This window comes from Hordeum vulgare, chromosome 5H (assembly GCF_904849725.1).
Source record: "Hordeum vulgare subsp. vulgare chromosome 5H, MorexV3_pseudomolecules_assembly, whole genome shotgun sequence".
NCBI lineage: Eukaryota > Viridiplantae > Streptophyta > Magnoliopsida > Poales > Poaceae > Hordeum > Hordeum vulgare.
In genome coordinates, this window is record NC_058522.1 from 550,957,341 (window position 1) to 550,983,359 (window position 26,019).

At 43.2% G+C, this 26,019-nt stretch overlaps 1 protein-coding gene and 1 long non-coding RNA gene across 2 annotated transcripts; one reads left to right on the plus strand and one right to left on the minus strand.

Moving 5' to 3' along the window:
- Positions 1-366: 366 nt before the first annotated feature.
- LOC123452794 lies at positions 367-7,397 on the minus strand. The gene is made up of 6 exons (XM_045129512.1): positions 6,910-7,397; positions 6,160-6,230; positions 4,784-5,538; positions 2,866-2,977; positions 737-1,518; positions 367-659 (listed from the first exon to the last, which is right to left on the minus strand). Exons 1-6 carry the CDS (start codon positions 7,214-7,216, stop codon positions 554-556), a joined length of 2,133 nt encoding a protein of 710 aa, XP_044985447.1. The 5' UTR covers positions 7,217-7,397; the 3' UTR covers positions 367-553.
- A 14,963-nt stretch (positions 7,398-22,360) lies between these two features.
- Positions 22,361-23,275, plus strand: LOC123400015. The gene is made up of 3 exons (XR_006610468.1): positions 22,361-22,442; positions 22,549-22,586; positions 23,096-23,275. It is a non-coding gene; the product is annotated as an uncharacterized LOC123400015 (long non-coding RNA).
- The last annotated feature ends 2,744 nt before the right edge of the window (positions 23,276-26,019 follow it).

The following is a 26,019-nucleotide window of genomic DNA, read 5'->3' on the forward strand; positions in this document are numbered from 1 at the left end:
ACATACATTTTGGATATGCTGTACAAGTGTGGAAAGTTCCATGATAAAATGCATTATGATGTGGCCTACACACAAAAAAAAAAATCATGCCTTTTTAGCACATGTACTGCTCACCGTAGAAGATCATTTTTCTTTCATTTTTGTAGCTCACATAACAATGTATTTTGTCATGAAAATTTACAAGCTTGTAGACAACATCCCTGTGTGCATGTGTATTTTTTACAGAATTCTTTGAAACTTCTAAACTGTGATTTTGAATTATTTAAAATATCAGGCTCCACGGAGCCAGCCCGGTAACCAAAAATCCACACTTACAACCGGAAATTGCTAAAACAGATATGTTTCATACCACGAAAACACCTGAGCTAATAATAACGTACACATTACTTATAAATCACCTCAATTAGTAAGTAGTATAAATCTCTTGTATCTACGATACACAGGCTGGTCAAAACAGATGAGACGGTAGACTCGCAAGTACAGCGACCATACGCCCCCTTTTGTACATTACAGAGTTACAGTGTACATTTTCATCGGCACAAGGATGGAGGATCTACTTGGGGGATGTGAGTTTGCTGGTGTCGCTGGACGAGTCCCCGCTCACCAGTTCGTGGAACGCCTCCACCTTCACCGGCGGCACCCGCATGCCGTATGAGTTCCTACAACACAGCGCGAATCAAGGGATTGAAGCAGATGATGGCGGCATAAAACCGGCGAAGAACCCGGGGATACTTACATCGACTGCGGCGCTTGTTTGAATTGCTGCGCTAGCTGGGCTTGGGCGCTCTGGTTTCCAGACATGCCCAGCTGCTGCTGCTGCTGCTGCTGCGTTAGCTGGGCTTGGACGCTCTGGTTTCCAGACATGCCCAGCTGCTGCTGCTGCGCTAGCTGGGCTTGGGCGCTCTGGTTTCCAGACATTCCCAGCTGCTGCTGCTGCTGCGCTAGCTGGGCTTGGGAGCTCTGGTTTCCTGACATGCCCAGCTGCTGCTGCCCTAGCTGGCCTTGGGCGCTCTGGTTTACAGACATGCCCAGCTGCTGCTGAAGATGCTGTTGCTGCTGGTGGTGCACCTGCTGGAGCTGTTGCTGCTGCTGCTGGTGGTGCTGCTGGAGTTTTTGCTGCTGCTGCGGCTGGAGCTGTTGCTGTTGTTGCAGCTGCTGAGGCTGGAGCTGCTGCTGCTGCTGCTGCTGTTGCTGGTGGTGCTGTTGAAGCTGCAGTAGCTGCTGCTGCTGGAGCTGCTTCTGTTGTTGCTGCTGCAGTAGCTGGTGGTGCCTCAGATTCTGAATCTGTTGTTGTTGTTGTCTAGTGAGAGATCCGTACGGGCTATCGTTTTGTGAATCCATAGTGTTCTCGAGCTTCACGTTTACCAGGGCCTGGGCTTTGTCCGACATCGCAAGAGCGCCGCGGGGGCCCGTCATTTGGTTCCGTCGAGCCCACTGATGCTGCTGCACCATCTGGTGCTGCTGTGCTGTCAGATTCTGGTTATGGATGGTCATTTGAGGAGTGTACTGTCTCTGGAGCTGTCAATTAAGCATATTAACCATGTGTTAATGTTAGGTGGTAGAATGAGAAAACGATGTTAGGGTTTCACAGAGAAGACATTTCCGAGAATAGTAATAGCTCCCACTGTGTGCATCGATGATAGAAAGAATAGCGGAGAACTGGGCTGATGTGGTCGCTTGACCAGCCAGAAACCAATATCCATTACCGTCAAGTGAATTTACTTGTGGGCAGCTTGGCGAAAGAGCTTGTTTACACTACAACATGGTTAATAACAGAAGGTGTTTTGTTCGGGGCATTTTTATAAACGCCTCAGAATAGCATCTAAGAAGGTGTTTTATCAGGTTCGTCCCAAATCATCTCTAGCTTAAAGAATTTTTGGAAGATACCTTGGACTGGATAAAGCTGTCAGGGCATTTTTTGCAAATCGCCAAAAAAACAGATATAACTGTGGAGCCATTCTTTTGGAAAGCCGCAAACTGTTAAGAGATTTTGAGGCGATTGTAAGAAACGCCTCCTAATTGATACTCCTGGGTGCCGGCCTCAATGGAGGGGACATGCTCGTGTATGTATCGGTAAAAAGGGCATATGAATTTCTTGCCAATAACATTACCTTTCTTGGTCTGGTGGTAAGTGCGCTACAATGTTTTTCAGCCGATGCAGCATTCGAATCATGCATTCCCATCTATTTATAGTTTTTTTTTACTCTCGCACGAGGTTGTTTTAGCCCCATACCGCTTGGCGAGGAAGAATTGGAGGTAGTTAGAAGGCACAAATGTAGGCAATGTTTCAGAAATGAGAAGTATTGATGATATTTCTCTCGCCAATGGGCTTGTCTAGACAGATTTAATTCAAATTCTCAGCCCGGAAAGACAGTTAGATAACCATTTGGCACAGAAAAGATAAAAATAGATAACGGTGTTTGTCACTTGTCAGTTCTGTTTTTTGATCTTGATCGAGAAGTTAACGGTGGTTTGGGAAATAGCCCCGAAACCTCGTTTGTGGAGTCTGTAAAACGCTGATGAATGCCAGATCTTTCGAGGCATTACTGAAAACGCCTCAGTTGACTTTCCCCTTCGTGAGCTTCTCTAGCATTTTATAGAAACGCCACACACAAAAATTGGAGGCATTTTTACGTCTTCTAGAGGCGTTTTAGAATGCCACGTAATACCGTACGTATTGTAGTGTTAGTTGGCTGAATCCATCAACTTTGCACGATTGTGGGTACAGGCTTTTTAAATATAGTATAAACAACTAATCCTTCTGAGTAAGAAAAATTTTATGACAGTAGCACACAGAAATGGTAGAGAAAAAGGTAAGCAATGAATACACAACATAAAGTATGGTAACCAGCAGTAGTTGCCAACCTGTTGGGCTTGAAGGAGATTATTTTGACTTTGTACTTGTGCATCTTGATGAACTGGGTGGCTAGCCACTCTACTCCCCATCTTTGTAATCTCCATCAAGGGTCCAATGTTACTAAATGTTACATAAAAAACGAAATCATGAGCACAACAGTTTATTTGCTAAACAACCTATGCATTGAACGTGTACAGTTCTGCCATCAAAATAAATCAATTCTATTAGTAGAGTACCTCAATTTGTTAAGCCGTGCTGTAAATTTTTCACTTAAACTAAATGTCATTATAACCGCTTGCATGTTTTCCCTACTTATCTTGTTAAATACTCCCTCCGTACCAAAATTCTTGTCTTAGGTTTGTCTAGAAATGGATGTATCTAAATACTAAAACATGACTAGATACATTCATATCTAGACAAATCTAAGACAAGAATTTTGGGACGGAGGGAGTACTTACCTAGGACCTTGCATATTGGACAGTGAAACCTTTAGCAAGCTCAAAAATTTAGGTTACTTCAGACAAACATTTATCTTCTAGTCAGGAACAGGGCATAGTGATAGTGGTTTCTTTGTCAAAGAGATAATTACTTAGAACAAAAAGTTCGGGGTGCCATAATACAACTGCAGTGCTACCAAGTTCAAACATTGTGCTAAACTGTAATACAGTATCCTGAAGCCGTGGTTTTTTCGAGAAAACGCAAAAAGCCTTTGCGTTTCATTGCATTGAAAAGAGGGGGGGGGGGGGGGGGGGAACATCCTCCTAAGAGGCCAGTACAACGGTGTTACAAGTGAACTCTCTGTCCAATGTTGTTAGAGAAGCATCTATATTGTTCAATAAGACCTGGTCCTAAAACAAGTTTTACCTAGTGGAGTTGGCACAATCTAGTATCGCTCCAAGCAATATTAGAAGATTAAGGTATTTTTGAGCCCATACCGTGGGTAGTTATTAACCATAAAGAAAGAACTGTGTCAGTATGGACACCTAGGAGTTAGGATGAAGGGAGCTAGATCAAGAATATCATTTTTGGTCAAAAGTGTGTCACATTCAATCTGCTAAGATGTTAGTAATACATAATAAATTTCATAATGTGGAATGTAATATCATAGGAAATCATGCTGACGTGGCCAAACCTACTGTTAGGACAACAGAAATAAGGAAAACCTTATAGTGAGGGTGTGAAACTGAAACAAATAAATGAACCTTTAAACAGATGTCAAGAGAAGTTATCACTGTTTATCTTAACCATTCTCAGTGAAGCAAAGTGAAATGGCCCCATTGGTGGTAGTGACGGCTCCAGCAAATCAGCCGTGAAGATCAGGAAGGAAGTCATAACTAGGGAAGACACGGGAAGCAGGCAAATTAAACCTGGCATTGCATGCTCAGAGACCATTGTCAGAGACACTAGGTAGAACAGTATTGTGAAGCTGTGAAAAGGTGTAAGCTGTCATGCCCTACTGAGATGTTTGGCCACGTGGGCAACTTTAAGTCCCCATGTGCGTGAGATCATGCAAAACATGTACCTTAACCCTACCAAACATCTACCAATGAAGATAACATTTCCTTTGCCCTGACAACCTTGTGTATATTAGCGACACATACATGTCTGTCATGTGTTACCTAGAGCAGATTTCCTCGGACAAGTGAAGAGGTAAACAGGGTCCATTCTTTTAAAGCTAGGTGTTGTTCCCATTAGATTTGTACATCTATGAGCATGCTTGTCAGAGAAGCAATATGATCTCAGATAGAAAAAAAAAACATGGTTATTTAAACAAGTCACATGCCATATAGTTTTTTTTCACTACAGAATACTGACAAGAACGCAAGGAGTACAAACAGAACAAGAAAGAAAAATGTAAACAAAAAAGGCTACACGTATACAAACAGAACAAGAAAGAAACATGTATACAAAAAAGGCTCAGCATACCTGTAGCCAACAGTCTGTAGGAACATCTTAAGAAGCTCGATGGATGAAAATTGTTTCCTGTAGCTGTCAGTTATAAGTTTCAAACTGCGCCCTAGCTTAGAGATGTGCTTAACTATGATATCTGAAAAATCATCAACAGACCCTGCAGTTCCACTTTCAAAGCCTGCAACCGCTAAGTATCGAGCAACCAACTTCCGTGTGATAAGCAATGCTTGCTCTTGACTTAAAGATTTTCCTTCTACTTTAGATACATCCTTCCCTCTATACTTGTTTCCTGTCTTGTAGTACTCAGGCATCATTCCAAACCTTTCGAGCATTGCAGTGTTGCGACTAACAGGTGCTGGTAAATTATCAAGAACACCGTGAACTTCTATTTTATTGCTGATAGATATCCCACTCTCTCTAGGGATTGCAATATCTGGAACACAGTCAGCTGGAAATTGTATTTCCGGAATGAAAGGATCATCTGTTAAATTACTGAATTCCCCATTTTCCAACATAATGTTGGGACTCTGATTGTCAATAAACACAGTCCTCTTCCTTTTATGCACACTGCAAACCTTAAGATAGTCAGACATGCCCTCTGGTGTTCTCTTTGGCATTTCTTTCTCATCTGGGCGAAACTTGCCATGCAATGTCCTGAACTTTTCAGCATATTGCTTGTACCATGTGCCAGGTAACTCATCATGTCGCTTATGCCTTTGAGATAACATTGAATTCTCCCTGCTTGGGCTAAACGCAGTTCCAGATTGCAACTGCAGAACAAGAGCAGTTATAACCATAAGGATATAACATAAGAATGAAACTGTTGCCTGTTGCCCTCTTTAATTAGCATGTACCAAAAAAATGCTATAGAGAGTTAATATAGTAAACTGAGAAGAAATATGAATGTGCTTTGTAGCAATTAAGGAACACATTCAACAGGCAAGTATGTAACTAGGTTAGCAGCATGAAATATGTAACATTTAATACGGCACCAACATTTAGGATGTGATAGACAATGAAGCAGGTTATAACACGGCAAGTAGGGTGAAAGTGAGATCTATTCACACATGTCCAATCAAGAACCTAATTTCAAAGTTTTTGAACAAAATAGGTCGAACCATTCCTACAACTATGGCGCAGGAGGTTTTCAGGAAACCATGTTTAGGATCTAGATAAGCAACAGTCACTATTATAAAAAGAAGGTTCTTTGAACATGTCATGAATAATGTGTGACAAGGGTTGGTAACTAGGGAGATTACTATAAGATGTTTTCAAATCAAATAAAAGTCAACAGAAATAAATATGAGCCAGCAAACAAGCTTTCGAGAAAGATTAGCATATATCAGCGGATACTAAAACAAGCAAAAAATAAATGGGGAATATAACTATACTTGATGTTGAGTGTTATCTTCCTGCTCATCTTCCAACGAGAAATAAATATCATCTCCATGAAGCTGAAGATCTGGGATCAACAAAAGGAAAATCACGATCAATAATGGCAGACATTTAAGCCCTGGCAGCTAGCAACCTAGATTGATATTACACCATTTCCCTCTAAGTCAAATCTTAAACTCAATCATTTCTTATGAACAACTAGTTATTATCCAAATCTTGAGCTAGGACGTTTTGTCACCTTTTCCTGCATCTGACACTGGCACAGACATTTAGGACATCCAACTAAAGTTAACCGCTAGAAGAAGAGAAAACATAGCCTTGACTTAAATTCCAAAGTAGTTACAGTTGCAAGTAATAACACCTCTTATAAGAAACAAAAACATGGAAGATATTCTACATTTCAGCAGTAATATTTCAAATCCAAATAGCCACCGCAGCACTCAGACACTACAACAACACTATAAAATTGAAACGTCATGTGACATCAGCTGCTCATGGAGAACATTTCAATCCTCAGTTACTAATCAGTTAGAGAAGTAGGCAACACCCAATTTTACGGTCTAACCAAATCTCAGATGGTTCATGGAGAACACCATGTAACCAAGTCGAGCGTCAACCTCGCCTACAAATTTCTAGCTTGGATTCTTCAGACCCTCGGCCCAGTAGTTTGTGGAAGCAAAGGATTGCCCCAAATCTCAGCAACCGAGTGGCGCGAGCGGTGGTGGAGGAGGAGGGACTTCACTTACAGCTGGCGTTGAGGGAGTGGGGGCCGGCGGGGGAGGCGCCGTCGCGGAGGACGAGCGCGGCGGAGGCCTTGTCGAAGAGGAGCGCGCGGACGCGGAGCTGGAGGAGGAGGAGCTGGCGCGGGGGCGAGGAGGAGGACGACGACGAGGGGCAGAGGAAGGCGTCCCAGGTGGAGGAGGACGCGAGGTGCGGCGCGAGGGAGGCGTGCGCGCCGTCGCCGAGCCACGCGCGCCACGCGCCGCACGCCTCCAGCCGCCGCGCGAGTTCGTAGCCGCGGCCGTCGTCGCCCAGCAGATGGGCCGCCGCCATCCCGCGCGACGGGGGGCTAGGATCGGGGTGCTCCTCTGGCGTGGGCGGAGCGCCGGGATCTCCTCGGTCGTCGCGGGGAGGTAGCTCGGGCGGAGGAGGGAGCTGCGCGGCCGGAGTTGGGGACGAAGGGGAAGGCGCGTGTCTGGGAAATTTTGGCCCGTTGGGTTCTGCTGCTCCAGGTAGACAATATCAACTTCTGGCCTGTGCTGTTATTGGGCTGTAACAACCAGCCTGAGTCGAACAGAGTCCATGATATCTTTTTTTCTTACTCCATCAGGCAATGGGACGAAACCCAAAAATAAAAGGAAAATGATTTGTTGCGAACCGACTAAAACTGTACCGCAATTAGCGAACCGTCATTAGGACGTGATTAGTCCGTTATTAGTCTAAACGTCGTACGGACGCATCCGTCCGTACGGACGCCTTTTGTACAGACGCCTTTATGCTACTCGCGTCTCAAATCCTTGTATAAATATATCAAGATCAATGAAAGAGAGATCATTCGCACAAACAATTTCGTTTCTATTCTTACACGTTATCACGCACTGCTCTGCCAGAGAAAAAGAGCGAAAGCAACATCACAGAACAGGAAGAGAAGACAAGAGAAAGGTGAGAACAATGGGAGGAGACTTGTCTTCCCTCGCTTTTGCCTTCGCGCGATTCATCCAGAAGGAGACATACCGCCGTCGATTTCCTCGCGCTCAGGACCACCAGGCCACCCATCGCCGTCATGGACTTGGAGGATCCAGTGGCCCTCGACGCACCTTCTTCACAAGGAAGAACCGCCGCCGTGCCCGCTCCCGTCGTGGTCGCCACGGCCCTGCACCGCCAGTGCAGCAAGCAGGACCGGGCACCCACGATGTGCCCGTCGAGATGGTTGCGTCGGCGCCTCCAGCGCCGACCCTTGTCGCCCCTGCGACCCGTTGGTTTCTCGCTGGACCGTCGGCGCCGTTTCTCCGCGAGGAAGACGCTCGACTGGTTCCACCGCCAACGCCGCCGTACTACCGCCGCCTACGCGAGACCGCTCCAACCCTGCATGCACAACTTCCAACACCGACTCCATCAGATGAGGATCCGATGCTCTTCTTCCCCCCTAGCTATAGCCCGACCTCGAAAGGGGAATGGGAAGTAGTACCAACGGAGGACGAGGAGCAGTAGCTCACCGGTGTGAAGAACGAGCCCACGGCTCCGGCGACGGCCGATGCGGTCACTACCCCCATCCACGACCCCAACACCGCCGCAGGCGTGCAGATTGAGGGGGAGGCTTCATCTTCAACACCATCAACCGCCCCGGGACCACCAACTCCACCGCCGGAAGCCCGCCGCATCCTCCGCCGATTCGCAGCCGCCCTGGAGAGGACCCGCCCCAGCCTGAGCACCGGCTCGTGGGCTCCGGCGGGCCTCAACCTCCCCGGCTACCCCGCGGGAGGATTCCCCCTCCTCTGAATCGGGCCGCCTCGCGGCTGCGGCGGTGGCCGGGCGCTCCGGTTGCTGCCATGGGAGAGGAGGCCGGCGTGGTGAGGTGGGGAAGAGTGGAGAGGAGGCCGGCGTGGTGCTGTGGGGGAGCATGGTGAGGTGGGGGAGCGTGGAGACGTGGGCGATGGGAGAGAAGCGGGGAACGAGAGAGGTGGGCAACGGGGAAGAGTGAGGCGCCGAGAGGGAAAACCTAGCTCATGCGGTCGCCTCTTATCCTCTCCCTCTCTCTCGAAAGTTCCATGGGCCGGGTCCCCCCCCCTCCACGCTCTCTCTCGCTGTCGGTGCAATGGGCCGGCGCCTCCTTCCCCCCCTTTTCCATTGTCGGTCGCTCCTGGGCCTAATTCTCCTCAAAAAGGCCCAACAGGCCAAAAACATCTGGAAAAAAATAGTAGAGGCTGCTGGTGTTTTTGGGCATTTCCATCAGGAAAAAGCCCATGCACATATATTGCATAGCAGCCTTGTGTTTTTTTAAGTGTGATATACTATTGTATTTGAACCTCAGTTTATACTCTGCCACTGTTGTATTAGCAATTTGTATATATTTAGACTATGTATCGTCTAAAATAAATAAAGTCTCAGACTATGTCTACATATTCTATATGATTGCATCAGCATTTTTCAAAAAAAAAAATAGAATATGTGATTCTCAAGTACAACAATTTATTTTCACAATTCAAATTTTGGGATCACAAGGTAGATGAGGCATCTACTGCATTTTGCAAATTATCCTCATCACTAAAAGAATATCTTCGAGTGCTCTCCCAAAATATGTGAATTGATGTGACTACCTCGAATTTTTGCAAATCACAAGGCAATTGTGTGATCTACTGCATAATTTGTAGATTATCCACTCTCACTATGAGGTCTACATCCAGTCTTTTGACAAGATGATTACCTCCAAAGTGATTTTGTAAAATATAATATGACACAAAAGTAATGGACATATGAACATCTACTGGTCAAAACTAGAATATGCTCTCCATTACTGTAAGATCTACACCGCAACGGTGGATATCTTTAAAGTGCCATACACATAAAATGAGATCTACACATATAAGTATAAAGCATCAGCTATACTTGCAAATTTTGCTTCATCAAAGCATGTGTTACTTATATTTTACTCTCATAGTAAAACTAAATCATGCATGAAATACCATGCAGGAAATGGCTGGCGTCATGCATCGTGAATTTCATGAACTTGAACTAGATGGTAGTAACTATTTACCATGGGCTATGGATGCAAAGATAGCCCTCGAAAGCCGTAAACTCGGTTTCACTATCACCACACCCGATGAAGGCGCCGGAGAAATCCCTACGGCAGCCAAATATACAGCTTTAAGTTTCTTAAGGCACCATCTCCATCCGGACTTAAAGTCAGAATATTTGATGGAAGAAGATCCACTAGTTTTGTGGAATTTCCTCAAGGAGAGATATGACCAACAAAGAGCAGTTATGCTGCCAGAAGCACAGAGAGAATGGTCCCTCATAAGGTTCCAAGACTTCAAATCTGTGGCAGCATATAACTCTGCAGTTCACAAGGTTAACTCAAAACTAAGGTTTTGCAATCAAGCAATTTCTGAAGAAGACCTTATTGAGAAGACCTTGTGCACTTTCCACCCCTCGATGAGGATACTACAACAGCAGTACCGTCAACAAAAATACAAAAAGTATTCTGAGCTCATATACACTCTACTTCAGGCTGAGAAACATGATGAATTTCTCATGAAGAATCATCAAACACGCCCAACGGGCTCAATGCCACTCCCTGAAGCACATGCTAACACTCAGTTTACCAAAAAGTATGGGGGCAACAAAAAGAATTTCAAGAAATTCAATGGAAAGTGGAAAAAGAACAACAAGCAGGAAAGCTTTGGTCAATCTAAAGGTAAAGGTCACTTCAAGAAAAATGACCGAAACACCAACTCCGAGATTTGTCAAAGGTGTGGATGTAGTAACCATCGTACTAGCAAATGCCGAACTCCCAAGCATCTAGCGGATTTATACATAAAATCCACTGGGAAAGGCAAACAAGTTCATGGGAAAGCCGAAGCTCACTTCAACGCTTTACAACAAGAAGGAAACCTTGAAGCTAGCACTTCTCAAAGCGCTCCTAAGGAAACAAGGTAGAAGGATGAAGACCTTCTTGATATTGACAACCTGATGGTGGAATACACCCAAGACGCATATGGAGATCTCATATAATCTCCACATCACTCATTTGATGTTATCAGCTATTTTATTGTAATAATGGATGTTATAATTTGTATAACTCTAAGTAAAATAAAGTCCTACGGACCAATCGTATTATGTAATTAAAACATAATATCATATTTCTATTTGTAACTGTAATATGAATACTTTGTATATGTATATTTATATGTGAGTAATATGAATAAAGTTTCCTAAAATATTCTCTTACTCTATATAGATTTTACAGGAAAATAATTCAATGGAAGAAGAATTATGTTTGGTGGACAGTTGTACCACTAACACAATTTTAAGGGAAATAAAATATTTCCAAACTCTAACTAAGAGAAAAGGGAATATTATGACAATCGCCGGTCGCGATGCATCAATTATTGGTTCAGGACGAGCCACACTTGTTCTACCTATGGGTACTACGATTGTAATTGAGGATGCACTCTTGTATCCTGAATCTACACGCACCCTTCTAAGTTTCAAAGACCTCAGATCAAATAATTTCCATCTGGAAACAATTTCTGAAAATAATTCTGAATATTTGCTTTTAACAAAAAGCAATGGGTCTAAGAAACAAATTCTTGAAAAAATCCCCTCACTTTCATCTGGATTATATTACAGTTATATAAAACCCGTACCACATGTTGCGTACAAAATAATTTTTCAAGATCTTGATAAATTCAAGACTTGGCATGATCGCCTAGGTCATCCTGGCATAGGGATGATGAGAAAATTTATTGACAATTCTATTGGTCATAGCCTTCCAACTAAAAATTTCCCAAAATCATCAGATTTTGTGTGCACCACATGTGCAACTGGGAAATTAATTATAAGACCATCTTATCTTAAGGTAAAAAGTGAGTAACTTAACTTTCTTGAACGCATTCAAGGAGATATATGTGGTCCAATTCAACCACTATCAGGACCTTTTAGATATTTCATGGTGCTCATAGATGCATCTACCAGATGGTCACATGTATGTCTATTGTCCACACGAAATCATGCTTTTGCCAAGCTAATTGCTCAAATTATCAAATTAAGAGCAAATCATCCTGAAAATAGGATAAAAACAATTCGAATGGACAATGCCGCTGAATTTTCTTCACGTGCATTCAATGACTATTGCATGGCTATGGGCATTCATTTAGAACACTTTGTGCCTTATGTCCATACTCAAAATGGTTTGGCTGAGTCTCTCATCAAAAGAGTAAAATTAGTTGCTCGACCACTATTACAGAATTGTAATTTACCAGCATCTTGTTGGGCACATGCGGTATTACACGCCACACATCTGATACAAATCAGACCAACTGCATATCATACAACCTCCCCACTACAACTAGTACGTGGCACTCAGCCAAGTATTTCCCATCTGCGAAAATTCGGTTGCGCAGTATACGTACCGATATCACCACCGTAGCGTACCACAATGGGCCCCCACAGAAAACTAGGGATCTATGTGGGTTATAATTCTCCGTCAATTATTAAATATCTTGAACCTCTTACAGGGGACCTGTTTACTGCCCGCTACGCTGATTCAATTTTTGATGAGGACCATTTCCCGGCATTAGGGGGAGAATCAAACCAAAAAGAATGCCAGGAAATAGATTGGAATGTAACAGGCATTCAGTCCTTAGATCCACGTACTAAAGAATCTGAAACTGAAGTTCAGAGGATCATAGATTTGCAACACATTGCAAATAATCTGCCAGATGCATTTACTGACCATAAAGGTGTCACTAAATCGCATATTCCCGCTGTTAATGCACCAGAACGAGTGGAGGTACCAACTAAAACCACTCAAACCCCAAATGAGAGCAAGAGGGGGAGAAATCTGGTTAGCCGGCATATAGCTTCTCAAAAGCCTCCGCGGAAACAGAGGAAACCAAATCCTCTACCAGTAAATGTAATTCAACCTCAAGTTGAAGGACACCAACCAGATGCTCAACATCTTGAACCCAGCATAAATGCGCATAAAAACATAATAGCTAGGACATCGGAACACCATGACTCTATTGTTGTGGGAAATCACATAGAGTCTGAAGGTATAAAAGAAATTTCCATAAACTATATAGAATCAGGAAAATCATACAATAGAGAGACTACAATTGTCGACATATATTTTGCCTCTGAAATTGCTAAAACCCTTCAACTGGATCCAGAACCAAAGACCGTCAGGGAGTGCCTCAAGCGTCCTGATTGGCCTAAATGGAAGGAAGCAATTGAGGCAGAATTGCACTCGCTCAACCAAAGAGAGGTATTTTCCTCAGTAATACCTACTCCTCAAAATGTCTTCCCTGTGGGAGCAAAATGGGTTTTTGTTCGAAAAAGGAACGAAAATAATGAGGTGGTGAGATACAAAGCGAGGCTTGTAGCACAAGGGTTCACGCAGAGACCTGGCATCGATTACGATGATACATACTCTCCTGTTATGAGTGGAATAACGTTTCGATACTTAATATCCATGGTAGTACAAATGAGTTTATCTATGCAGTTGATGGATGTAGTGACATCATACTTATATGGGTCACTCAAATCGGATAAATATATGAAAGTCCCTGAAGGACTTAAAATATCGAATCCAAAAGCAAATCGCAACGCATATTGTGTAAAATTACAAAAGTCATTATATGGCTTAAAACAGTCGGGTAGAATGTGGTATAACCGACTAAGTGAGTTCCTTATTCAGAAAGGCTACTCAAATAATGATGATTACCCTTGTGTATTTATAAAGAAGTCCTCAAATGGATTTTGCATCATCTCAGTGTACGTTAATGACCTCAATATCATTGGAAGTACACCTGATATCGAAGAAGCACACAATCATCTAATGGCGGAATTTGAGATGAAAGATTTGGGAAAAACCAAATTCTGCTTAGGCTTACAGCTTGAGCACCTTCCCTCAGGAATTTTAGTATACCAACCTGCCTATATTCAAAAGGTTTTGGAAAAATTTAATATGGATAAATCATATCCAACCAAAACACCCATGGTTGTCAGATCCCTTGATATGAATAAAGATCCTTTTAGACCTTGGGATAATGACGAAGAGATATTGGGACCTGAGTTCCCATATCTCAGTGCCATTGGTGCGCTAATGTACCTTGCAAATTGCACGAGGCCTGATATTGCATTTGCGGTAAATTTACTAGCTAGACATAGCGCTGCTCCAACAAAGCGTCATTGGACGGGAGTAAAGAATATCTTTAGATATTTACATGGCACAAAAGATCTTGGATTATTCTATCAGAAAAACCAAGATATGACTACGGTAGGATATACTGACGCTGGCTATCTATCTGATCCTCACAATGCCAGCTCACAGACAGGTTTCGTATTCTTATATGGTGGAACTGCTTTTTCGTGGAAGTCAACAAAACAGACTCTCGTAGCAACCTCCACTAATCATTCTGAAATCATTGCATTATTTGAAGCATCAAAAGAATGTGTATGGCTTCGCAGGATGATTAACCACATTCAAACAGCATGTGGTGTTGGTTCATTAGGATCACCAACTATTATTTATGAAGATAATGCAGCTTGTATAGCTCAAATGCAAATGGGTTATATAAAAAGCAATATCACAAAACACATTTCTCCTAAATTGTTCTATCCTCATGAATTACAGAAAAATGGAGAAATTGATATTTTGCAAACTAAATCATGTGACAATCTAGCAGATCTGTTCACAAAGTCTTTACCGAATTCAACATTCCAAAAATACATTCATGGAATTGGTATGAGACAACTTCGTGATTTGAAAAGTTCAGGGGGAGAAATCTCCTGAAAATATAACCCTTTAATTATCATCAGGTAATGAATATTGTACTCTTTTCCTTTATGAGTTTTTCCAACAGGTTTCTCATGAAAGGTTTTTAACAAGACAATTAAATACAAGCATTGATGCATGCTATATCATATTTCTCCTTATATTTTTCCTACTAGGTTTGAAAGGAGTTTTTCATGGCACATCTCATTGCACTCTTTTCATTATGAGTTTCTTTGAAATTTTCTCTCATAATGTTTTTAATGAGGCAATATCTTCATTAATATCATATGCTATACTTTCTATTTTTCCTATTAAGGTTTTTAAAGGAAAATATCTAAAGCATATTTATTGTCCTCTAAAACTCACTAATAATTTTCTCCTTCTTTGAAGGTTTTTTTCATATGAGTTATCAAGAGACAATAATCACTATATGTTGTATCATTTTCTCCTTATCACTTTTCCCACTGGGTTTAAAGGAGTTTTAACAACATATCTATACATTTCTCCTCATATTTTTCCCACAGGGTTTTTGGAGGAGAATCTCAAGAATTGACTGATGTATATACAAGGAGCTTTCAATAATGGATTACTCAAGACGACATTGTACAAGGAGGAGTGTTGCGAACTAACTAAAACTGTACCGCAATTAGCGAACCGTCATTAGGACGTGATTAGTCCGTTATTTGTCTAAACGTCGTACGGGCGCATCCGTCCGTACGGACGCCTTTTGTACAGACGCCTTTTTGCTACTCACGTATGAAATCCTTGTATAAATATATCAATATCAATGAAAGAGAGATCATTCGCACAAACAATTTTGTTTCTATTCTTACATGATTAACATCAACCGACGGAGTATCATGCTCGCGCGTCCGTTGTCTTGATCGCGTGCCACGTGGCATACTGGACCATCCACGTCTCTCTTTCTCTCCCTCATCTTATCTCTTTCTCAATCTCTCCCTCCATACGCAACTGCTCAATCTTATCTAATCTAATGGAGCGACTTCTTCATCCTTATGGTTTTCTCTATCAACAGAAGCACTGCTGCAGATGACCGTTGACAATGGCAAGTAGCACATGACTGCCGACACCATCTCACGCCAACGCTCTCCTCGGTCGTGGTCTACCATGGCCACCACCATCTCAAGCTCCTACAGAGACGCCCACATCATCCATGCGTGCCACCACCTTAAGCTCATGCAGCAACACCCGCCTAGGCCATGGCCGATCATGGCCGCCACCACCTCAAGCTCCTTCTGTCGTCGATGTTTTCTTCATACCACGGTCTCTATTTGCAACAAAAAATGTGTCTGCAACATGAACTGTGCTGTAAAAAAATTTGCAACAACACCCCTATTGCAAAAGGATTTCTGTAACCAATATGTATAATTTATGCAACAAGATCTAGGTTATAGAAAAAATCCGCAACAATACCTCTATTGCAAAAAAAATCTATAACAAGAACTTTGTTGCCAAAAAATTCTGCAACAAGACCTCGGAGTGGGGGAGGCCGAGGGTTCCTGGTGTGGCAACAATGTTGGCTCCTTGATGGATCCCACCTGAACTGGGACCTCAAAAATTGATGTTGAGATGTGTGGTTCATGCGATATGCAAAGGGGGGATGACACTTACACACTCAAGTAGCCTCGAAGCTATGTCATGTAAAAAGGCTCTTGATCTCACATATGACATTTGTTGTAGCTGATTCTGGTAGATCCCTCGGCACAGAAGGTGAGTAGGTCGGAGGTGAAACAGAAGACCAGGTTTAGGCCTTCGTACGATGTAAAACCCTACTCCTGGTCTTGTATACTATGATTATGGTGTACAAAGTATAGGTAATAACCAAGAGATTGCATGATAAGTTGTTTTATCAACTACACCGGTCCCAACTTATAAAGGATACCGGAGGCCTAGGGTTACAAGATTCCTACTCGGCTACATTGGGGGAGAGCTGACCTCCATGGATATAGATTCCTTGTCTTGAATGGCAAGGCTTCTCGAAGCTTCCTTCTATCGGGCCATGAGCTGGCATGATGGACGGGGCAAAAACCGACCTAGGGGGCCTCGAGTCCGCCTATTTGGGCTGAAAGCCGAAGAGGTGACGCACACCTAGGGCATAACACGCTACTAGGAAATAGCTTATAGGTAGAATCTTAGCAGTAGCGCTGGGTAATAGGCCAACGCTGTTGTTAAATACTAGCAGCGATGGGCAACTTCCATCTGAAAGGATCGAGATGGACCTAGAGGGGGTGCATAGGCACAGTTACAAATTTTAATTGTTACTTAGAAATTTTAGGCAATAATGTGGCATATGAGAGTGAGTCTAACAATTGCAAAGGTGATAAGGGGACAAGCAAGGTGAGCAAGTTAAGCAACTAAATAGATAAACAACACAATATAAAGTATGTGAACACGAGGAGACAAGTAACCACAAGTAGGGAGATAGGGTTAGGGATAACCGCAACTCCGAGAGACAAGGATGTATGTCGATGTTCACTTCCTTGGAGGGAAGCTACGTCATTGTTTAGAGAGGTGGATGTTACCACGAAGGCACACCAACGCCACGAAGGCTCACCCTATTCTCTCCTTGAGACAACACCACGTAGATGTTTCTCAACCACCAGTGCTAGACCTTGGGGTGGTCTCCAAAGCCTCACAAAATTTTCGGGGGTAATCACAATGGTTTGATTCCTCTCCAAAGAACTCCTACCGCCTAGGAGTCTCCAACCTCCAAGAGTAACAAGATCAAGGGAGACGCTCAAAAACTTGCTCAAATCATGAATGCATTTGGCTGAGAGGAGGGGAAACAGACGATATATCTTTTGATTTGAGCAGCACTCAAGAATCCTCATAAATGCACTCGGGATCTAGGACCTGGTGTAAGAACAAGAGAGTGAGAGAGATAGTGTTCTTGGGATCTTCTCGATGTGTTGGACAACTGATGTGTCCATTATGCATCATGAATTCTTATCGATATCTATGTTATTATTGTCCATTATTTCTCATTATTATACAATTCTTATGCCTTTTCTCTCTGAATATGCAAGGTACACCACAAAGAGGGAAATTAGTAGAAACTGGAATTCTCGACCTGAAAACCAAGAAAAAGGGTGAAAATCACTGGACACCAAATGACTTGAAAATTCACAAATAATTTTTTGGAATATATAAGAAATATCGGGCCAAAAATATACCAGAGGGGCCCACCTATGGGCCACGAGCCAATAGGGCGCGCCCACCTCCACTAGGCGTGCCATGTTGCCTCGTGATCCACAAGCAGGTCTCCTCACCCCCCCCCTCTTCTCCTGTATGGTGTGTTGTGACCTAGAAAAAATAATAAGAATACTTTTGGGACGAAGCGCCTCCATCTTGAGGTGGAAACCTGGGCAGAGGCCCTTTTGCTCTCTGGCAGAGACACTACAAGAAATATGCTCATACTTGACGTTTTTTAAAATGTCGTTGATGAATTCGTCATAAATCTACGACGATTTCATCCAAGATTGTCGTAAGCCGTTTGAGGGGATCAAATCTACATATAAATTACGACGATGTGAGTCAAAAACATCGTAACCGCATAAGATGAGATCGTCATAATTTTTACGACGATTATGAAAACATCGTAACACGATGTAACATAATTTTTACGACGATTATAAAAACATCGTAAAATGTATTGATTTTTTTTTCATCTTACTTTTCTGTTGGCTATTTTTTCATCTTACTTTTGTGTTGGCTATTTTTTTCCATCTTACTTTTATATTGGGCTTGCTAATGGGCTTGTTTGTGGATACAAATTGGTCCTCATCCATAAAATATGGTCTAACTCTATTAAAAAATTGGATATATATTTACAAGTTTGTTTGAAAAATTCCAGAGATTAGGTCCAATTTTTATATACATGACCGTCAAGGAACCTCACGGAGGATAAGAAGAGCCAACCAACCAATGAAACGCGAGGAACCTCCTCCACGCGGATCACTCCACCAGACGCGATCTGAACCATCCATCATGCGCCCATCCAACGGTGGAGCATCTCCCGAGAAGCCAAACCCTACCTATCCGATCGAGACACCCCACCCCTCACACACATCCACACACTCCTTCCTCGTCCCCATCTCTCTCCCGCACGAACCCCTCTGGCCGCCGCCACCAACGGCGCCCTGATCCAGGCGACCTTCGGTGGGGATAGACGGTGCTAAGCACACGCCATGATCCCCTTGCTCTGCTCCTTCCCTATCCCATGCTTCTTCCCACCCGTGCTCCCGAGCCGAACTCTACCCGCGCGTGCGATCCCGCGGCCGCCCCGATCTGCGAGATGTGACGCGCCAGGGAAGAGGAGGTTTCCCCCGATCTGGCGCGCGACAGGGAGCCTGCCGCCTGACGCGGCTGGGCGAGGGCCCCCTCCGATGCGGGGCGGACCTTCCTGCATGCTGGGGCGGCCTGCCGGGGCCCAAATCTGAGATGGCCGATGGCGGCGAGGAGGGGAATGCGGTGGCGCCCAGGGGCTTCTGGCAGCGCAGGGGCGCGGTGTCGTCAACTCCTTCGTCCTCGGCAAGGACAACGGCGTCTCCTTTCACCTCGTCTCCAACCACCGTAGTAAGCACTCGCCCAGTTGTTTCTTCAATGCGCCGTAGTAGTCACACCCAGCTACGCCCGCGAGATGGAGCGCCTCTCCGCCAAGGAGTCCCTCCTCCTCGCCGTGAGCCTCCCCCTCTCCCGTTCCCCTTGCTCGCAGAATGAATGGCCATGGCCTGCCCGAGGCCGCCGCAGCCCTCTCCTCCTCCGCCCGCTCATTCTACTCCCGCGCCGCCCTATCCTCCTCCGCCCCTCCCCCTACCACCGCGCCGCCCCTCTTCCTCCTCCTACGCCTATCGCGCAGAGGTCGCCGCCGCCGCCGCCGCTGGCGAGGAGGCGCCCCCTACTCCTACCACCGCGCCGCCCCCTCTTCCTCTTCCTACGCCTATCGTGCAGAGGTCGCCGCCGCTGGCGGCGCAGAGTCCTCTCGCGGCGCGCAAGAGGTGGGTCAGGGGCCTACTCAAGTTTGGCTTCTTGGCGACCCTAGTCGGAGCCGTCAGCGGCACCGGCTACGCCACCCACGGTGCGATTCCTTTGCTACGGCGCTGTCTCGGTTTGCATCCGCCTTCTGACTTTTGCTTGACTTTTCCTGTCTGATCCGTTTGTTTCAGCCTACTCGCTCGCTGAGGTTGACCACAATACTCAGGAGTTCAGGAAGGAGATGACAACTCCCATCCCCGTCCCGGCCGACGCTACACAACTTGAGGTAATTAATCAATGCCGTGCCATCTTCCTACCAGCTTGCTGAAATAGTTTTGCCAGGGGCAATAATATACCATTACAGTTTGCACTATTTGGTTGTAAACTTCTAATGCAGTTCTGATGTGAAAGAATATCCGGACTCTTTGAACTTTGCATGACCTGTCCTGTAGATAGATGGTGATACCAACAGGCACATTGAGTAGATATGAGCTGATTGTTCCTGTAGTTTTCTGATATGCAAGTTTCCCTGGATCCGTATAACATCTGTACAACTGATTTTCCATATTTCTGTTGCGAACCTTCGTTTGTATTGGTTCTCTTACTTGTTGCCAGCTAGATGTGACTTGTTTATTGGTCGACGACCATGAAAATGTGCGTTAACTTTCCTGAAAGTTAAGCTTGTCTTGACTCTTGACCAGACGTGACTAAGAACTGGATGCGCTTTATTCAGAGCGCGCGACAGGAAGCAAACTGAGCTGTAGATTGAGCTAGTTATTGGCATTAGTACTTTCTGACTGCTGTGAAATTTCTTCGTAGGTGGATCTCAGCACTATGCTCGAGGAGGCAGTCCTCTACGTCAAGTTTTTGAAGCTACAGATCAAGGTAAGCCCAAATGACATGGTTGCATTAGGCCTTTTATCCCCTAGGAACTCTGTGTGTGATCGTGATGTGTCTTACAAGAAATTTTGTTCATGATTTCATGGTGATGAATTCTGTAATAGTTTGCTGCTGCAATACCTACTTTTCTATAGATTGGGTCTTATTTAAACTGAACATGAGAATTCTACTATGTTATTATATCCTCGCACTACGGTACTAGTATTAGAATTATGCTGACTGAATAATATCTCGAATAGAACATGAGTTACGCTGCATTATTTAGTCCCTAAATTAATACAGAAGAAAGAAGGACTTGAATTTAAGCTAGTACTCCTACCAAAGTTTGTATTCCTGTTTTTGTTATCGTTCTGGGCCAGTCGGTGCCTGCTGAAGCTTACTGAATGTATCTCTTGTTCTGGACCAGTTTTGGTTTTGTAAAGCAAAAAAAATATGTATAGAGCAGCACACATTTGTTCCTTAGTCGTCACCACTCACATTTTCTCAACAAACCTTACGATATTGCAAGTGTCTAATATGCATCTCGGGGGACCTGTTCCTGCAACCAATTTCGAACAAGTATGTATAGTCACCAATTAAGTTTGTCTATGGGATTTATTTATTTTTGGGCACCTCGCCTGGAATCTTGGACTGTATGTGTGTGTATCCACCATAGTTGGAAATGAACTTCTACGAAATTGGCGCAGGTTGTGATGACCTATCCGGACCGGGCCGTAGAGCCGAGCCACTCAGGAGTAGCAGGGCTGCGCGTGGAAAAGGTATCATCGCTTCAACACATCTGCTCACAATGTGTGCGTTCCTCTGTTGATGATATGTATATAAGCGACAAGAATTCGTTGCCACTGTGTTGTATGTATTCCTTTGTCCAAATGATTGGGCAGTGGGAGTTGTGCATAGTAGCATACATTATTTTTTCCTTTTCCTAATCCATCGCAAGGAGCTTCATATTACGTTCGTTGTTAGCTTCCCCAGGAAAAAAAGTTTGTTGTTAGCTGTAGCCTGCTTCAAGTGTGTACAGATTCATGTATCAAGTTTCTTCAGATGTTCACAGACTACTGGATGTAGATTTCTTACCAAGTGATCATCTTGGTAATCTACCAACAAAAATTGCAATCAAGGATGTAGATTTCTTAATACTCATCATGTTATAATACTCCTAGCTTTGCCACTTTGAAGACATTTCATAAAACCGGGCCTTAACCACTTTGGATGTGGGTTTATGCCATTTCTGCTTGGTAGGAGTTTGTTAGCTATATGCACTAAAATTATGTCAGCTGGCGACGCCTCTGCATTGTCGTCGACTGAATTAGGGGAGCAGCATGCGACGATTCTAGCGTTAGCATTGGGCATGCGCTGGTTCAGACTTAGGAGAGGTTCAGACTGTAGTGCGGTTTAGACTTAGGAGAGGTCCAGACTGCGGTGCTACACAACTGCGTCACCAGCCCTTCTGCAGGTATGCAAGCTCATCCTCTTCTCTTATTTCATACTGATGCATAGGAGAGGTACCAATCTGGAGATTGGTTTCTCGATCAAGGGAATGACTAGAACATCTATTTTGGGAGTGATGACTTCCAGATTTACCTTTGTTATGTTAACTATATGGGATCTTGACCCAAATTTCCATAAATAGACACTTGCTATGTTAACTGTATAGTGTTGACCCAAAGTTGGAAACTTTTCTTAGTCGTATGTTGGATGGCCAGATCTATGAAAACTTATAGATTCACCTTTGCTATTTGGAGTGAATTTTTTTTCTGTAGAAGTTATATGGTTTACACTTTATACCCTTATTCTCAAAAAAAAAATCTCTTGTAATTGCAGGTGGGGAATGAACCAGAGTCAGACTTGATGTTCTGGGAAGAATTTTGCTATTTCATCTCTAAAAAGGTATCTGAAGTTGCTATTTCATCTCTAAAAAGGTATCTAAAGTTCCTGGTTAAAAACTGTGTCTTGTGCAACAAACCTAACTTGAATCATCATTTTGTCTTTTCAGTCCGAAAGCGCAATTCATGAGTTATCTGACTCGGTTTGGTAAGTGACATGCGTAAATTTTTGTTTCCTTGTGTATCTCATGATGATGCTTCGTAGATAGGCTATGGGGCTTGGCTTGAGAAGCAGCAAACAACTTGTTTCTATAGATTATACTTTATATATGCCTACATGGTGTTAGAGATAATAAACATACCGACTGCAAAGGATATTTATTCTATGTAATGTTGTTCCTTATTGTGCGTTGAATAATTTTTACATTCGATGTATTAGCTTGATGTTTTCTTCCTATAGCTGCCTAAAGTTATTTACATGGTTCTGTGGTCTACTTAACAATATGATTGTTTTCTTTATTCTATATTTCTGCCTCACCAGGCCCTTGGGTTATCTCTGCTTTATTTGTGTGTATGTCCATTTGTTTTTTTCCAAATTTTCTGAAATTTCACCATGAACATTTTCTTTTTTGCATTCCTGAGTATTCGCCAATTTAACCTTCATATTTGATGTTTGGTGGTGTATTAAGGTACTCATGGGTTTCTTTGATCTCACAGGATATAGTTTTTGCACAGGTGAAGTACGAAGCCAAGTATGAAGCTATGAAGCGTATGAACAAAGAGTAGCATATGTGTTGTAATAGTAGGCAGTAGTAGGCATATCTGGGTTGTGGTGTAGTGTAAAGATTGTAATAGACAAATTTAATGTTGGTTTGGACAAATTTCATTTGCTCCCTAGCCTGTTTAACATATTGATTTTGAATGTGATTTGAATACTTATGAAATGGCAACTTGACAAGGGGACCAAGTTATGATATTTATTTGACAAAATGTGAAATTTCTGACGTGTGGGACTAATTTTGAGATCAGCATGACATGTGGGACTAGTACAAAAATAAAATAGCCAAAAAAGAAAATCTGTAGAAAGTAAACGGCCACAAACCAAAATTCAAAAAAATAATACTAAAGTGGTTGTAAATAGGCTAAGGTCCAAAAAGAAGCCCAATAAGAAAAAGCCCCAAAAAATAAAACCAGCCCATGTGATCAATTGAAATGGGTTGGGCTAATTTCAACCACGACATTTTGATTTCGTCGTAATTTTGCCACGTAGGACTGCCACGTAGGACTGGGTTTGATTGCCAACGATGATTTAGGATCGTCGTAAAGGTTACGACGATCCAGGAATCGTCGTAAAAGTTACCACGATTTTAATCAAAACGCCGCTGCTGTTCATTTCTGACGCTCCGTTTTCGACGCTTGGTTTTTCATCGTGAGATCGTCGTAAATTAAAAACCGTGACGACGTAGCAACGAAAAAATAGCGTCGTGTATTAGCATATTCCTTGTAGTGAGAGATTCTGATGGAGGAATTCCTCTCCAGGAGGGGGGAAATCGAAGCCATCGTCATCACCAATGCTTCCTCCTTCGTGGGAGGACCAATCTTCATCAACATCTTCACCAGCACCATCTCATCTTCAAACCCTAGTTCATCGCTTGTATTCAATCTTTGCCTCAAACCTCAGATTGGTACATGTAGTTTACTAGTAGTGTTGGTTACATCTCGTATTTGATGCTTGTTGGATTACCTGGTGGAAGATATTATGTTCAAATCCTTAATTACTATTATTATACCTATGATATTGAATATGTTGATGAGGTGTGAGTAGTTACTATTGTTCCTAAGGACATGGGAGAGGTCTTGTTATAAGTAATCATGTGAAGTTGGTATTCGTTCGATATCTTGATGATGTATATGTTGTTGCTTCTCTTAGTGGTGTCGTGTGAATGTCGACTACACGACACTTCACCATGTTATGGGCCTAAGGGAAGGCATTGTGGAGTAACAAGTAGATTATGGGTTCCGAGAGTGATAGAAGCTTAAACCCCAGTTTATGTGTTGCTTCATAAGGGGCTGATTTGGATCCATATGTTTCATGCTATGGTTAGATTTATCTTAATTATTCTTTCATAGTTGCGGATGCTTGCGAGAGAGCGTAACCATAAGTGGTTGCTTGTTCAAGTAAGAACAACACCTTAGCACCAATTCACCCACATATCAAATTATCAAAGTAATGAACATGAATCAATTCAACATGATGAACATGACTAGACAATAATTCCCATGTGTCCTCGGGAGTGTTTGATTTATATAAGAGTACTCTCAGGCCCGTCCTTTTCTATAAAAATGATTGGGCTACCTTGCTACACACTTTCTACTATTGTTACTTGTCACTTACAAATTAGCTTGCTACAAAACTATCTATGGTTGTTACTTATAGCACTTGCAGAGAATACCTTGTTGAAAACTGCTTATCATTTCCTTCTGCTCCTCGTTGGGTTTGACAATCTTACTTATCAAAAGGACTATGATTGATGCCCTATACTTGTGGTTCATCAAGACTCTTTTCTGGCATCGTTGTCGGGGAGTGAAGCGCCTATCGTAAGTGGAAATTTGTAAGGAAACATTTCTGGTACGTGCTGAATTTTACTATTGCTTGTTACTATGGATGGACACCCTTTGAGTGGTTTGTTCCGGGAATCTTCGCCTCAAACGGAAGTTGAAAAGGTCGTTCCTCAAAATACTGAACCTACTAAAAATATTTACTATGAGATCCCTTTGGGTATGCTAGAGAAACTGATAGCTAATCCTTATGATGGTACAGCTCATCGTGATTACCACTTAATATGTGTCGATGAGGTTTGTGGATTATTTAAGCTTGTAGGTTTTCCTAGAGACAAAGTTAAGAAAAAAAATTCCTTTATCTTTGGAGGAAAATCATTGATGTGGTACAGGTTTTTGGATGACATAGGATCATGGGACTAGAATCGCTTGAAGCTGGAATTTCATCAGAAGTTTTATCCTATGCATCTAGTTCATCGTGATGAGAATTTTATTTATAATTGTTGGCCTTGTGAAAGAGAAAGCATCGCTCAAGCTTGGGGAGGCTTAAATCTATGATGCATACCTGCCCCAATCATGAGCTCTCAAGAGAAATTATTATACCAAAAAATTATGCTCGGCTTTCTCATGATGATCAAGTGTAGCTTGATTCTTTTTCTACTAGTTCTTATATGAAAAAGACTATTGAATTTAAATGGGATCTTCTGGAGTAGAGGTTAGGAAGATCAAACACATGAGGTTGACACGGCGATTTTTGGCATGGTTCCGATAGGTGGCACTATCGTACGTCCATGTTAGTGGAGACTTCAACCCACGGCAGGTAACGGTTGAGAGAGTCCACGGAGGGCTATGCTACGGCAACAGACAACAGCGCCAGAATTTGGCACGTTGACGGAGACTTGGCTTGCGCTGGTTTTTCCCTTGAAGAGGAAAGGGTGATGCAGCAGACGAGAAGTAAGTATTTCCCTCAGTTTGAGAACCAAGGTATGAATCCAGCAGGAGAATCGCGTCAAGTCCAGAGTACCTGTGCAAACACAAAAGAGCTTGCACCCAACGCTATAACGGGGTTGTCAATCCCTTCA